Below are 16,520 nucleotides of genomic sequence, written 5' to 3' on the forward strand. Positions count from 1 at the left end.
ACCAGCTATAAGCAATGTATTCCCTTAAGTTGCTTTCACAGAGCTTGTCTTTAGGCTGTGAGGGTTAAGACTGGAAAAAATAAGCTGTGAGGATGGAGGGATGAGAGCCAAGCTCTCAGATGCTTCATGAGAACCTCCAAGGAACACCTGATAATAACATCCACAGATCTCAGACTTGGGGCTTGGCTGCTGCAAACAGAAACGAGCTAGACTTTTAAATTCATTTTAGATTGTCTTGGCAAAAAAAAAAAAAAAAAACACCGCAAGTCAAAACCAAATGGAACAAAGCCCCATTCATGTATTCAGCACCTGACGTACAAGGAAGGACAAACCTTAATAATGTGGAGCTTGGGTAAGAGGTTGCAGTCAGCCAGCGTGAGCTCATTGCCATCCAGGAACTTCCTTCCAGAAACAGCAGCTTCCTCGGTACTGTAGGCATCTATCTCATCAGGCAGGGGGCTGTTCAAATAACTATCCAGCTTCTTCAGGGCCTTTAACAGGTTCCTTTCATAAACTAAAATGGGAAGGCAGAAAACAACTGCGATGAGCCATGGAAGTCCACGTCTCCTCTGTCTTTGTCGTTGCTCAGTGGCTCAGTCATGTCCAGCTCTTTGCGACCCCGTGGACTGCAGCATGCCAGGCTCCCCTGTCCTTCACCAACTCCCAGAGCTTGCTCAAACTCATGTCCATTGAGTTGATGATGCCATCCAATCATCTCATCCTCTGTTATCCCCTTCTCCTCCTGCCCTCCTCTCTCTAGATATCAAAAAAAAAGGAGTTTGTCCCTTCCCTCCTGAGGCATGGCCAGTGAGTGTTAAGAGTCAGGAAGGAGACAGATGGGTTTATGAGATCTAAATAAAAGACTCACTTCTCCTTGGAAAATATTTCTGCTCTCTACACAACACTGCTGCTTCTAGAACTCATTCATTTATTCAAAAACCTATATGGAAAAACTTTCATGGTGGGCATCACCAACTCAATGTACGTAAGTTTGAGTAAACTCTGAGAGTTGGTGATGGATAGGGAGGCCTAGCGTGCTGCAGTCCGTGGGATTGCAAAGAGTCAGACGCGACTGAGTGACTGAACTGAACTGAATGATTAAGACTCTGTGCTTTCCAGGTGGGATGGGAGGTTGGAGGGAGCCTCAAGAGGGAGGGGATGGGTATATACCCATCGCTGATGCATGTTGATGTATGGCAGAAACCAACACAATATGCTAAAGGAATTATATTCCAACTAAAAATAAATAAACTAAAAACGACTCTGCATTTCCAATGCAGGGTCAAGGAACTAAGATCCCACACGCTACACCATACGACCAAAACATTTTTTTAAAAATTAAAAATTAAAAAAAAATCTTTATGGAAATCATATAATGAAGGAAGCACCAATAGAAGGTTCATTCACCCTGAATCCCATGGGAGAGCAAGGAACTACTGGCGGTGATGATTTTCTCCTAAAAATCTCCTTTTCTGGACAATCTCTAGAAAAGCACTCGGTCCCTGAAACCCATGTGCAGGCTCAGAGTAGGAGGTGCTTTTTCTTTATTTCTATACACAGGTCCCTCCCCGCTGTGCAGTGAGTCAGAATTCCCCGAATCTTATAAGAAGCCACACCAGAGGTGGAATAGAGGTCCATGAAGAAAACAGAAAACAGGAAGATGGGAGGGACTCACTCTCGTTTGCATCCTTCTTGGTGTTTTTTATAAATGCTGAGAACTTGGCAAACACATCATTTCCAGCAGAGTTAGATTCAGGGTGCTGGGTCCCCAGCTTAGGGTACCTTGAAAAGTTCAAAGTGAGAGTATCATAGATCAGCAATGTTTGAGTTAGAAGAATACAAAGCAGGAGGGGAAGAAATGCCTTTCTTTGAGCAGATATAAAGATGAAAACTGCTCCTTAAGTGTTTTCCTATTCTATCCATCTTCAAAGTTGGGAGTAACACCAGCCAAGAGTAAAGCACTGGATGGACTGTTCTCATCCTGGGATGGAGTGCCCCCTCGCCTTGCTGGTCTCAGTTCTCTCCCTCCTGAAATAAAGGTGATGAGCTAGAAGGCTCCCTTGCAGGCCCAGCCTGCTGCGATGTTGCGTGTAACACACATTCCCAACAGGCCATCTAAACAGGCCACCCACGTGACATCAGCCCACTTCCTGCCACCAAACCCTAATTGCCAAATGCAGAGTAGAGAAATCCAAGCCACCTAGACTCAGGGCTTCTGATCTCTCTGTGCTTCCTGTGGCACACCACAGGTGCAGCTCAGGAGGTAAGCCACAGGAAACCAACACAGCGCCAAGAGCTTTAGAACGGTCTGTGAACGGGCAAAGCTGACGACCAAGTTGCCGACACTCATCTGGCGAGGCCCACCTTGGGGGAGCCAGTTTCTCCTCCAAAAACTCCTCGATCTTATTCACGTCTGTCTTGACTTCGCCGTCAAAAGTCATGAAAGGTGGGTTGGTGCCGGGAGCCAAGTTCTGCAGGTCTGCGGGTTTCCTGGGCAGGGGGGAAGGGCAGTGCCAGGGTTGGGATCATTGCCTAGGCTTAAGCAGGCCCTCACACACACACACATGCACACACCAGTGGAAGAGAAACCACCCTTGAGAATTTCAAAGGCAACTGGCGTTTACAAACTGTCCTACTGGCAAGGAGAGTGTGGCCCTTTATCTGGAGATGGGGCTGAAAAGTTGACCCTTCCCAGTGTTATCAGCCAGGAGCGGGGCTCAGGCAGGCTCCAGAGAGAGTCACGGCTGACCAGTCATGGGGTGGGCAGGCTCCTCCCAGTTCCCCTCCTCCTACTCCTTCCAGGTTACATCTGACCCCATCCTGTAATGACTCTGTGGCCCACGTACACCCACCCCAATCCAGGGTCCTGACCCAGGGAGGATATGCCCAGAACAGGGCCCACGGGTCCTGACCCAGGGTGGATATGCCCAGAACAGGGCCCACGGGTCCTGACCCAGGGTGGATGTGCCCAGAACAGGGCCCACGGGTCCTGACCCAGGGTGGACGTGCCCAGAACAGGGCCCACGGGTCCTGACCCAGGGTGGACGTGCCCAGAACAGGGCCCACGGATCCTAGGAGTGTGTATGTGTGTACCTGTGTGTTTCTGTCTCAGTGTGTCTCCGTCTGTGTGCGTGTGTGTGTGTGTGTCTGTGTCTATGTATGCGCCTGTCTCCATCTGTGCGTGTGCATCTGTGTCTGTGTCTGTGCCTCTGTGCGTGTCTGTCTCTGTGTGTGTCTGTGTGTGTGTCTGTGTATGTGCCTATGTCTATGTGTCTGTGTGTCTCCATCTGTGTGTGTGCACGCCTGTGTGTCTGCATCTCTGTGTGCCTATGTGCGTGTCTGTCTGTGTGTGTCTCTGTCTGTGTGTGTGTGTGTGTGTCTGTGTCTGTATTGGGTCTGTGTATGCACTGTGTCTGCGTGTCTGTGTGGATGCGTGTCTCCATCTCTGTGTGTGCGTGCACCTGTTTGTCTGTGTCCCTCTGTGCCTCTGTGCATGTCTGTCTGTCTGTCTGAGTGTGTGTGTGTCTGTGTCTATATTGGGTCTGTGTATGCACTGTGTCTGTGTGTCTGTGTGGACGCGTGTCTCCATCTCTGTGTGTGTGCCTGTGTCTGTGTGTCTGTCTGTGTCCGCCCGGGTGTCTCTCTGTGTGCCTGCGTGTATAGGGAACTGGGGATGTTTATTTCAATACTGCAGAAACTAGGTCTTACCTTTTCAAGTCCACTGTTGTCACATTAAATATAACGCCCTTCAGCCAGAGAATCATAAAGAGACGCTGAGAAAATGGGCAATTGCCAATACTCTCACCATCACAGCCAGCCTGCAAAAGGAAGAGGAGATCATCATCAGAGCCAGCCTCACAGTTACAAATGCCAGACTCCGCTCTGCACGCACACAAAATCATGGTGAATGTTTATTAACAGTGATGATACTGTAAGTAGCCTTCTGAGGTCCCTTCCCCCAGCCTCCAAGTGGGAGGTGTGGGCGGGGAGGACACACGCACTCACTGAGCCTTCTGCCTTCCTTCCATCTCCTCACCACGTCCTGCCATTTGGGGCCTCTGAATAGTGGTTCTCAGAGGGGAAAGAGCAGCCAGAGGGAACCCCCTTTATTACTAAAGGCAAAAAAGAAAGACATACTTTTCCCCTCCCTCCATCTCTTGATCCTCTTTAGAGACACAGCTCTCTTGCCAGGATGATCATTTGTGAAAAAGACCAGCAGGCTCTCCCACTGGGACTCAATGCCCAGCATTCTCTACTGTTTCCATCTCTGGAATAAGGGCTAGTTCCTATGAGTTCTAGGACCCTGGGACACTAAAATGTTTAGGTCCCCTCCTCCATTTGGGAGCATTTGTACTTAGATGGCAGATTGTTCACAGTTGATATGGAGGGTAGGAAAACAGGTAGAAACAATGTCTCCCTGATAACCTGAGAGGGTCACATCCACACACAGGTACCCGGACGCAGGCACAGAAGAACACTCAGCAGACATCCTCCCTTCTGTGGGCTTGCGGGAGAAAAGAATGGCAGATATAAGAGAAGAGAAGGGAGCCGCAGACTTCGTCCTCTTGAGGCAGTTCCCAATCTCTTCCTTCTCTTCCCAACAAAGTTATAGCGCTAACAAAATGCTGCTGGAAAGACCAGGAGACTCAGCCGGGCTCTGATGACAGAAATGGCCATATTTAGGCCAGAAGTCCATTTATTCCACCTGCGGTCCAAACGGAATTGACAGGAAAGCACTGAAACTATAACCTGAACAACAGAAAGGGAGAAAGTTAATTGCTGGTTTGAGAATTGAAGAAAGGAAAAAAGATGCTTCGAGAAAATTGGGCATCTTAAGAAATTCTTCAGAGGTGGTTCTCTGGCATGAAGTTCTTAAGTCACCTGGAGAGGTGGTTAATAACAAGCTGTTCCTACAAATGTAGAGTTGATAAGAGACCCCAAACTCAGTTTTAAAAGACACTCGATCAGCCTCTTCACAAAGACAAAGCCCAGATGGCCAACAAGCACATGAAAAAGTTCTTAACAGCTGACAGGGCAATGCAATTTATAACCGCAAATAAATTCGATGACACACCTACTAGAATGGCTAAAATGAAAAGCCCAGACAATATCAAGTGTGGACAGGAATGTGGAGCAGCGGACTCCCCATCCACTGTTGGTGAGAGTGCAAATTGGTGCAACCACTCTGGAAAACTGTTTGGCGATTATTTACCCGAAATAAACATGCATTCATGCTATGACATAGCAATTCCACTCCCAACAGAAATGAGTGTTAGGGGCACAAAAAGCACTTAAATGAATATTCCTAGCAGCTTTAGTGTCATAGCCAAAACCTGGAAACAACTCAGACACCACCAAGAGTAGAATGAATAAATAAATGGTAGTGAGAGAGTCATTTCCTAGGAAGGTTGATAAGAAGTCTAGGGGTCCCCAAGGAGAGAGGGGTCTGGAATTCTCAAGGAGGAAGAAAGGACAAACTTTCTTTTTTCCTCCACATTCCTTAGGATTATGTATCCTGCCTGAGGACAGTCTCTGGATTAAACCTTCTGGCTAATTCTGTTATCTTATAATGTAAATTATGGGAGTAGGTCTGGTGAGAACTTTACAACCTCCAGACATTCTTTGGATTCATTAGAGAGTATACAACTCCATTGCTAACATTAGCAAGTGAGTACTCTTTCTGCTCCCTTCTGATGTCTATGTCAGAAGCTTTCTCTATCTCCTTTATACTTTAATAATAAACTTTATTACACAAAAGGACCCCATGCACGAGGAGCGGCAGCCAAGATGAGCTACACCGCGTCCGAGGTCAGGGGCAGCGGCCAAGAATGCCAGGCTGTGACGGCACAGGAACAGCCAAGAGGAGCTACCCCGCATCTGAGGTCAGGGGCGGCAGCCAAGAGGAGCAACCCTACGTCCAACAAGTGATGGCTGCGCGGGTGCAGGAGGGCCTAGAGGAGCTACTCCATGTTCAAGTTCAGGAGGGGTGGCGGTGAGGAGATACCTCTCGTCCAAGGTAAGGAGCAGTGGCTGCGCTTTGCTGCAGCAGCCGTGAAGAGATACCCCACGTCCAAGGTAAGAGAAACCCAAGATGGTAGGTGTTGCAAGAAAGCATCAGAGAGCAGACACACTGAAACCATATTCACAGAAAACTAGTCAATTTAATCACACTAGGACCTCAGCCTTGTCTAATTCAATGAAACAAAGCTATACCCTGTGGGGCCACCCAAGAGGAGAGGGTCATGGTGGAGAGGTCTGACAGAATGTGGTCCACCGGAGAAGGGAATGGCAAGCCACTTCAGTATTCTTGCCTTGAGAACCCCATGAACAGTATGAAAAGGCAAAATGATAGGATACCAAAAGAGGAACTCCCCAGGTCATTAGGTGCCCAATATGCTACTGGAGATCAGTGGAGAAATAACTCCAGAAAGAATGAAGGGATGGAGCCAAAGCAAAAACAATACCCAGCTGTGGATGTGACTGGTGATAGAAGCAAGGTCCGATGCTGTAAAGAGCAATATTGCATAGGAACATGGAATGTCAGGTCCATGAATCAAGGCAAATTGGAAGTGGTCAAACAAGAGATGGCAAGAGTGAATGTCGACATTCTGGGAATCAGCGAACTAAAATGGACTGGAATGGGTGAATTTAACTCAGATGGCCATTATATCTACTACTGTGGACAGGAATCCCTCAGAAGAAATGGAGTAGCCATCACGGTCAACAAAAGAGTCTGAAATGCAGTACTTGGATGCAATCTCAAAAACGACAGAATGATCTTTGTTTGTTTCCAAGACAAACCATTCAGTATCACAGTAATCCAAGTCTATGCCCCAACCAGTAACACTGAAGAAGCTGAAGTTGAACGGTTTTATGAAGACCTACAAGACCTTTTAGAACTAACACCCAAAAAAGATGTCTTTTTCATTATAGGGGACTGGAATGCAAAAGTAGGAAGTCAAGAAACACCTGGAGTCACAGGCAAATTTGGCCTTGGAATATGGAATGAAGCGGGACAAAGGCTAATAGAGTTTTGCCAAGAGAAGGCACTGGTCGTAGCAAACATCCTCTTCCAACAACACAAGAGAAGACTCTACACATGGACATCACCAGATGGTCAACACAGAAATCAGACTGATTATATTCTTTGCAGCCAAAGATGGAAAAGCTCTATACAGTCAGAGAAAACAAGACCGGGAGCTGGCTGAGGCTCAGATCATGAGCTCCTTATTGCCAAATTCAGACTTAAATTGAAGAAAGTAGGGAAAACTGCTAGACCATTCAGGTATGACCTAAATCAAATCCCTTATGATTATGCAGTGGAAGTGAGAAATAGATTTAAGGGCCTAGATCTGATAGATAGAGTGCCTGATGAACTATGGACTGAGGTTCGTGACACTGTACAGGAGACAGGGATCTAGACCATCCCCATGGAAAAGAAATGCAAAAAAGCAAAATGGCTGTCTGGGGAGGCCTTACAAATAGCTGTGAAAAGAAGAGAAATGAAAAGCAAAGGAGAAAAGGAAAGATATAAGCATCTGAAAGCAGAGTTTCAAAGAATAGCAAGAAGAGATAAGAAAGCCTTCCTCAGTAATCAGTGCAAAGAAATAGAGGCAAACAACAGAATGGGAAAGACTAGAGATCTCTTTAAGAAAATTAGAGATACCAAGGGAAAATTTCATGCAAAGATGGGCTTGAAAAAGGAGTGAAATGGCATGGACCTAACAGAAGCAGAAAATATTAAGAAGAGGTGGCAAGAATACATGGAAGAACTGTACAAAAAAGATCTTCACGATCCAGATAATCATGATGGTGTGGTCACTCACCTAGAGCAGACATCCTGGAATGTGAAGTCAAGGGGGCCTTAGAAACCATCACTACGAACAAAGCTAGTGGAGGTGATGGAATTCCAGTGGAGCTATTTGAAATCCTGAAAGATGATGCTGTGAAAGTACTGCATTCAATATGCCATCAAATTTGGAAAACTCAGCAGTGGCCACAGGACTGGAAAAGGTCAGTTTTCATTCCAATACCAAAGAAAGGCAATGCCAAAGAATGCTCAAACTACCGCACAATTACACTCATCTCACACGCTAACAAAGTAATGCTCAGGATTTTCCAAGCCAGGCTTCAGCAATACGTGAACCGTGAACTTCCAGATGTGCAAGCTGGTTTTAGAAATGGCAGAGGAACCAGAGATCAAGTTGCCAACATCTGCTGGATCATAGGAAAAGCAAGAGAGTTCCAGAAAAACATCTATTTCTGCTTTATTGACTATGCCAAAGCCTTTGACTGTGTGGATCACAACAAACTGTGGAAAATTCTGAAAGAGATGGAAATACCAGACCACCTGACCTGCTTTTTCAGAAACCTATATGCAGGTCAGGAAGCAACAGTTAGAACTGGACATGGAACAACAGACTGGTTCCAAACAGGAAAAGGAGTATGTCAAGACTGTATATTGTCACCCTGCTTATTTAACTTCTATGCAGAGTACATCATGAGAAACGCTGGGCTGGAAGAAGCACAAGCTGGAATCATGATTGCCGGGAGAAATATCAATAACCTCAGATATGCAGATGACACCACCCTTATGGCAGAAAGTGAAGAGGAACTAAAAAGCCTCTTCATGAAAGTGAAAGAGGAGAGTGAAAAAGCTGGCTTAAAGCTCAACATTCAGAAAACGAAGATCATGGCATCTGGTCCCATCACTTTATGGGAAATAGATGAGGAAACAGTGGAAACAAATGTCAGACTTTATTTTTTTGGGCTCCAAAATCAATGCAGATGGTGACTGCAGCCATGAAATTAAAAGACGTTTACTCCTTGGAAGAAAAGTTATGACCAACCTAGATAGTGTATTGAAAAGCAGAGACCTTAATTTGCCAACAAAAATCCATCTAGTCAAGGCTATGGTTTTTCCAGTGGTCATGTATGGATGTGAGAGTTGGACTGTGAAGAAAGCTGAGCACCAAATAATTGATGCTTTTGAACTCTGGTGTTGGAGAAGACTCTTGACCCTTGGACTGCAAGGAGATCCAACCAGTCTATTCTGAAGATCAACCCTGGGTGTTCTTTGGAAGGAATGATGCTAAAGCTGAAACTCCAGTACTTTGGCCACCTCATGCAAAGAGTTGACTCATTGGAAAAGACTCTGATGCTGGGAGGGATTGGGGGCAGGAGGAGAAGGGGACGACTGAGGATGAGATGGGTGGATGGCATCACCGACTCGATGAACCTGAGTCTGAGTGAACTCCGGGAGATGACGATGGACAGGGAGGCCTGGCGTGCTGCGATTCATGGGGTCACAATGAGTCAGACACGACTGAGCGACTGAACTGACTGACTGACACAGAAGCTCTGAGAGATGAAGCCTTGTCTCTGACCCTGGACTGAATTCTCCTCAGGAGGCCAAGGATCCCGGCATCTTTGCGTGATTCAGCAACAACCTTCCAGTAGTATACTCATATACGGGCTTCCCAGATGGCACTGGGGGTTAAGAACCTGCCTGCCAATGCAGGAGACATAAGGGATGTGGCTTCGATCCCTAGATTGGGAAGATCCCCTAAAGGGCACGGCAACCCACCCCAGTCCTCCTGCCTGGAGAATCCCATGGACAGAGGAGCCTTGCAGGCTACAGTCCATGGAGTCACAAAGGGTCAGACACGCCTGAAGCAACTTAGCATGCAGACTCATATACTACCCTACACTACACCACATACACTGCACCATACACTCATACCACAGTGGAAAACAACAGCCATTACTACAACCGCAATGTGGATAAATCTCACACACCTGATATGGAGGGAAAGAAACCAGACTCAAGAGTCCTTTAGGAGAGTCCAACGTAGATGAAGTTCAAACACAGGAAAACTGTGTGTTGGGAGTCAGAAGAACTGCCTTTGGAAGCTGGGTATTGTCTGGAAAGGGCGGAAGGAGCCCTTAGGATGGTGGAAATATTCTATAGCTTGAGTGGGGTGGTGGCACATGGTGGGTATACTCACCTTGACAAAGTCTTAATTAAGGTTTGTTTCCTTTACTGCATGCTTTACTCCAGTTTAAAAAAAAAAAAAAGAAGCAAAAGTATTAATTTAAAAAATACAGAGTCAGATTCAATAGGCATTGTATGGGGTCCAGAGATCTGAATTTTTAACAAAGTTTGCCAAGGTAACATAATGCTGGCAGTCCAGGGCCTCAGCCCCACCTTGAACAAGAGATAAGACTGGTGCAGCGCCCTGGTTAATGCATAAGACAGAATGGCTTGAACCACACCCCAATGGATGATCAGTTGATGAGAAGGTTCCTACAAGAACTTCAAGCTGATAAATCTAGCTGCATAAGTGTAAAGATAATAGGTGAATTTAATATACATGAAGAGGCACCAATAGACTCAGATAAGTGACCTCAGAGTTCCCTAAGCTGTGAAGCTCTGGCTTCACAGACCCCAACTCCTCCAGCTCTCCCTTCTCGCTTCTAGCATTTATGGGCAGGCCCACCTGGTGTTTCCAGTAGTTGGACCATAAAGAAGGCTGAGCACTGAAGAACTGATGCTTTCGAAGTGTAGTGCTAGAGAAGATGCTTGAGAGTCCCTTGGACTGCAAGGAGATCACACCAGTCCATCCTAAAGGAAATAGTCATTGGAAGGACTGATACTGAAGCTGAAGCTCCAATACTTCGGCCACCTGATGCAAAGAGCCAACTCACTGAAAAAGACCCTGATGCTGAGAAAGATTGAAGGCAGCAGGAGAAGGAGGTGACAGAGGATGAGATGGTTGGATGGCATCACCAACTCACTGGACATGAGTTTTGTTTTTTGAGTAAACTCTGGGAGACAGTGAAGGACAGGGAAGCCTGGTGTGCTGCAATCCTCGGAGTAGCAAAGAGTCAGACATGACTGAGCGACTGAACAGCCTGGTGTCTGTGACAGATTAGGAGTGTGACAGTCAGGACCCCTGCAGATGCCCATGTGGCTGCCTGAGGCCACTCCCCGCCAGGGGGCCCCAGAGCCTTTTGGCCACTTTGAAGACTGCCCAGTCTCCTCTCAGCTGTGTACAGAGCTCAGCTACATAAAACTCTGAACAGCTTGTTGCTGGAGACCCCTCCTAAATCATGGTGCTTTCTTAACTACTGCAGGTTTGGGCAGAGTCACACAAGAAAAGGGGGCAAAGGAAGAGATGAAAGTTCAGGGACACAAAGGCATGTATTTTGGCCAGTCCTGACTTGTTCCACAGCTTCTAAACCTCTTATTTTTATAGTGGTTACACTAAGCTCAGTCAAGCCTGAGGTAAGTTTTGCAGAGTCAGGCCATTTTGTTTTCCTTCTCTCTTGTGTCTCTAACCTCCAGAATCCTCTTATAACTCTATGCTGAACGGGGCCAAGATCCCCAAGGAAATGCACTTTGACCAAGAGCCCTGTGCCTGGGACCCACCGCTTCCTATGGCATCTGGAGAACAGCTACCCTGAACAGGTCTCTCTGCCTCGCTGCTCTGTCTCTTTCATGGTCTCAAACTCAGGCCAGTGTTTTCCCTTGAAATTGTTCTCTGTTTTTCCTGAACCCTGGAAGCTCCTTCTTAAGGAGAAACAAAAAGGGAGAGAGGAGCAACACATCTTTTAAAACCTAAAAATGGCCTGTGTCATCCAGCCAGGTAAACACTTCACCTTCTTAACAGGTTCCTTCCCAGAACTGGAACTGGGACTTAACACAGGACCTGGAAGGTGGAATGATGGTCTGCAAGGCACAATGCCCACAGCCCAGAAGGTAGTGATGAAAGCCGCCTTTGTACATTGCCCACCCATGTGATCATCAAACAGAATTGTTCCGACGCAGCTTGGGCGCTGATCTAAGGCTGTCAGGCATTTTAGAAGAATCAACCAGCTGCCACGACTGCCCATAAAAGATTTTTGCATATCCAGTGTTGCCTCACCTTAAATTGCTCTAAAAAAAAAAAATTTTTTTTTCTGTCTCGGTCTGTTGTAAATGAGGGGTTTACAGGAACATGGCGGGAGTGACTAGGATGCCTTGCTGCCTGATTTTATTACTTTAATGTGCTTCAATGCCAGTATGTGCCAGCAAAAATAAAGGCAAAGATACGCCATGTCTACCGCCCATTACTGGGCAACACCAAGGGAATATCGCCCCGATCATGGTCATTATCAGACGAGATGATGGGATCAACACAGGCATTAGGGGTGAAAACCTGACACGGCTGCCATAATTAGGACATTTTATCATATGCAGTTTTATTTTCCAATGCTGATAATTCTCTCAGGCTAATTACACACTGGGCTAAGTTTTCTCAGCAGAGTTCTCAGCCTACAGGGAAATTTTTGTATGCATAAATTGCTGATAAAATCAAATTAGGCAGTTTGAGAGATCAGAGTGTCTTTTTGTTTCCAGTGAAGACCCAAGCACTTGGATAACCCAGATTCATAGGTCCGCCTTTTGAAATACAACATTTCTGAGTGCCTACGATGATGGTCATTCTCAAAAGAAAAGCACTGATGCCTCTGACATGTTCTGAGAAATCTCGTCTGCCCCGGAACCTGTTTGCGGCATTGGAGGATGTTAGTAATTCTGCTGAGTCCTGGCCTAGGCCCACCTCCCACCTCAGAGCCCGAGCTGTAAAGGTTCAAATGTCGCTACAAAGGTCAGCAGGTCTTCAGACCGGAACCTACTCTCACCTACTCTTTGCACACTTAACTCCATTTAGAATTTGTGGAGGAGCATTTTGTTAAATTTCCTTTCAGTGCTTTTTGCTTCCGGCCAATGACCTTTCCAAGGCTGGGCTGGAGGGACACGTAAGGAACACCAGTCACCCCCACCTGCCACTAAAGTCACTCCTACTCCCCACGGCCTGTGAGGGACTGCCCCCCAACCCCTGACAAATGGGTGATGACCCTCTGGTGGCTCCAGATTACCCTTACCGGACCCTCCAGCTGAAACCCACCTTCAGGGTCTCTTTCTAGAAAATTCCATGAGGGCCTAAATGGTAAACACATTCTGCAAAGGAAGCATTTTTCCTTACTCCATGTAAAGATCATGAAAAAACAATTGGAGGAGACTTCCCTGGTGGGACAATGGATGAGAATCCACCTGCCAATGCAGGGGGACATGGGTTTGATCCCTGGTCCAGTAAGATCCCACATGCTTCAGAGCAACTCAGTTCGTGTGCTACAGCTACTGAGCCCATGTGCAGCAACTACTGAAGCCCGTGCACCTAGGACTGTGCTCTACAACAAAGAGTAGCCCCTACTCGTCGCACCTAGAGAGAGCCTGCCCACAGCAACGAAGACCTAGTGCAGCCAAAATCAATTAACTATTAAAAGAAAAAAAGAAAAAAAAAAACAGTTCGACGGTGGAGGGAAGATAAAGGAAGAGGCAATAAACTGGAAGTACTCTGCCCCTTTCCGACCACTGGTTTCCAACCAAGAAGATGAGAGTGAAAAGTGTCAGTTGCTCAATCATGTCTAACTCTCTGTGACCCCATGGACAGTAGAGCCCACCTGGTTCCTCTGTCCATGGAGTTCTCCAGACAAGAAGAGAATTTTCATCCCATGTGCAGGAAAGTGTTCTTGTCCCTGTAGAAACGCGGGAGGGATCCGGGGGGTCAAAGAGCTAATGTAATCAACTCCATCCCAGGGATCCAGAGAAAATCAGTGAGTAATGATGGACGGTGTTCCCAACATTCTGGGGGAGGTCTTGCTGTTTAGTTGCTCAGTCATGCTCAGCTCTTCGCGACCCCATGGACTATAGCCCACCAGGCTGAATAAAAGAGCTGCTGATCTGAGGAGGTGAAGGTCAGAAGACAGTTTGATGTGGGAGGCCACAGGCAACCACGAAGAACAACGCTCACCCAAGAAGAACGATGTGGTCAAAGGGCTGGTCAGGACTCTCCTCTGTTGGCAGCTGCCCCCGTGGAAGGCTGGAGACAACACAGCCAGAGGAACAGCTGCAGCCAGCCGGATGAGAGCTGACTCTCCGCTCCAAGACCTGCCTGCACACTCCCACGAACTCCTCCAGGGTCCTCTGCAGGAAGCCTGATGGCCCCATGTGCTTTGGGGCCTGGCAATCAAACCCACCTTGCAAGGCCAATGGCAGAGATCCTGCCTCAGAGCTGGACAGGCAGCCCTCCCATGTCCACGGTTCCTGCACACACACCATCTTATGACTGACGCCAGGGGTGGCTGAGCACCCCTCCTGGAAGGTGGGAGCTATAAACTCAACCCCAGGAGGGTGGGAGGGTGAGCTTGGGGTGCTGGTAAAGAGAAACGTGGGTGCAGTTCTGCATGTGCACCCCTAGAGCCCAGCCTGAACCCACCATGTCCACCTGCCACTAGGAGTGACAGGTGGGAGATGCTCCTCCTAGGTCTTTCCTTGCTCCCAGGGAAGTAGGTGGGAGCTCCAGGATCTCCCTAACCATCCACACAGCCAGTGTCTACAGCCAGGGACCTGTCTTCCTTCAGCCAAGGGTCCCGCAGGACATGGCGGAGTTCCAGGCCCACAGTAAACACTCCATGTGTGAAACACTAAGGGCCTGAATCCCATGGCTCCAAGCACCTGAAGCCTGGACCACTTCACAAAGTGCCTCCCAGGCCTGCCTTCCTCTTTCTTCTCAAGGCCAGTGTCCATGAACTCTTGATTTTTTTAAAAAGCTCACAAAGACAAGGTGCTGAAATGGAAGACCTTGTGTACTCCTGAATCTTCAGAGCTTCCTAAGGGACAAATTTTCTTCTTAGGAATGGAGGAAAATTCTCCCATTTTTGAGCCATACTTTTATGACTATTCTACAAAATTGCATGTAACTTTATATTTTAAAAAGATACAGTTTTGCAAATATTTGTAAGTACATATATTACAAATATTCTGCTTGCTTGATTTTGAATTATAGATGTCTAATATTTTGGTTTTGGGGGGTTATGTTTTATACTTTGTTAAAAAAGGAAAAATTGTACATTTTTAGAATGTTTGTATGAATAAATTTATGTACTGGAAATAAAAATTTTAAAAAGGAAAAGAAGCTCACAATGTCTCGCGATTAAGAGATCACCCAAGGAGAGCAGCATTCAACAGGAGCAGAACAGAAGAAAAGGAGAGGTGGGAAGGGGGAGGGGAGACAGAGAGGAGGGAGGGGTGGGGGAGAAAGAAGGAAAAAGACAGGGGAGGGAAGTGGGAGAGGATCAGAACAGGAGGCACTCAGGTCATGGGCAGCAAAGTCTTCCCAAAGCCTCTTGGACTTGAGGTTTGACTTAGAATGCAAAATTTAAATCAATCTGAAACTTCTTGGTTTTGAATAATCTGTACGTTTGACAAAATGTATATACAATTCTTCCTGTTTGCCAGACACCTTGAAGTTTCTGTTTTGAGCAACATGAAATCTCTCAGAGGCAATGCAGTCCAGGAGGACGGGTGTGGGGCCAGGAAAGGCCAGTGTGAACTTGGGCCCCACTCCTTACTAATCGAGTGGCCTCAGGCAAACCATTTGTTCTCCCCAAGTCTCATTTTCTCCATTTAAAGGCCAAGATGAGAATTCCTGCGCCCTGGAGGATCTCTGGGTGCTACACACTGGAGTCTCCTGGGCGCCCAATAAAGGCGGCTATTAAAATTATTACTACTGTCATCATTCCTCTTCTAGATCTGCAGGGCCCAGAACAATTAGGGAATTTAGGGTACTTTATAACAAGACTCAATTAGTGCGGTTTTCATGCCAAACTGTATAGGCCTTAAAGAAGTACTGATTTTTTTTTGCGCCCCCCAAATCTAACGCCTCCTATATCTATTCCAAGTGAAAATTAACAACTGAAGTTGCTTTCTTAATTGCAAAAACAAACAGATCCTCAGCCAGGAGGCAAAACAGCAGAGCCCCTGCCTGGCATTTGCATCTGGGAGTTACCCCAGCCTCTTAGGGAAAAGTCCAGAGGAAAAGGTATGTGGTGAGCTGGGGGCACCTGACTGACAGCAGGGCTGATAAGCCCAGGGAAACTGCATCCTTTTCAAGAAATAATGCCGCAGGCCTCCGTCATTTATCCACCATCATCTGGGCTTCCCTGGTGGCTCAGAGGGTAATCAATCTGCCTGCCATGCAGGAGACCTGGGTTCGATCCCTGGGTCCAGAAGATCCCCTGGAAAAGGAAATGGCAACCCACTCCAGTATTCTTGCCTGGAGAATCCCATGGACAGAGAAGCCTGGTGGGCTACAGCCCATGGGGTCGCAAAGAGTCAGATACTAATGAGCAGCTAACACTTTCATCTGAGGGAGGATGAGTTTCATACAATGAGGGAAGAAGGCAATCCCTCCCCCATCAGGACTTGGTGTTCAACATGCTGGAACTGCAGATCCATGTGGAAAAAGGCTATTTTAACCAAGCAGAGGAGAAACAAGGAAGTCCATCTCTTCCTTATCAAACTAGAATGTTTTGGAAGCAAAAAGTAAGTAAGTAAAGTCACTCAACGTGTCCGACTCTGCAACCCCAGGGACTGTAGCCCGCCAGGCTCCTCTGTCCATGGGATTTTCCAGGCA

At 47.0% G+C, this 16,520-nt stretch overlaps 1 protein-coding gene across 1 annotated transcript in view; it reads right to left on the reverse strand.

The window, feature by feature from the left end:
* Window positions 1-16,520, reverse strand: part of CLIC6 (chloride intracellular channel 6) — a 60,738-nt gene that overhangs the window by 12,342 nt on the left and 31,876 nt on the right. Inside the window, exons 2-5 of the mRNA XM_013964117.2 lie at window positions 3,709-3,818; window positions 2,365-2,490; window positions 1,676-1,782; window positions 333-514 (exon numbers count right to left, since the gene is read on the reverse strand). Of these exons, the coding sequence (XP_013819571.2) occupies window positions 333-514; window positions 1,676-1,782; window positions 2,365-2,490; window positions 3,709-3,818 (525 nt within the window). The remainder of the gene's footprint in view (window positions 1-332; window positions 515-1,675; window positions 1,783-2,364; window positions 2,491-3,708; window positions 3,819-16,520) is intronic.

This window comes from Capra hircus, chromosome 1 (assembly GCF_001704415.2).
Source record: "Capra hircus breed San Clemente chromosome 1, ASM170441v1, whole genome shotgun sequence".
In the NCBI taxonomy this organism is placed as follows: domain Eukaryota; kingdom Metazoa; phylum Chordata; class Mammalia; order Artiodactyla; family Bovidae; genus Capra; species Capra hircus.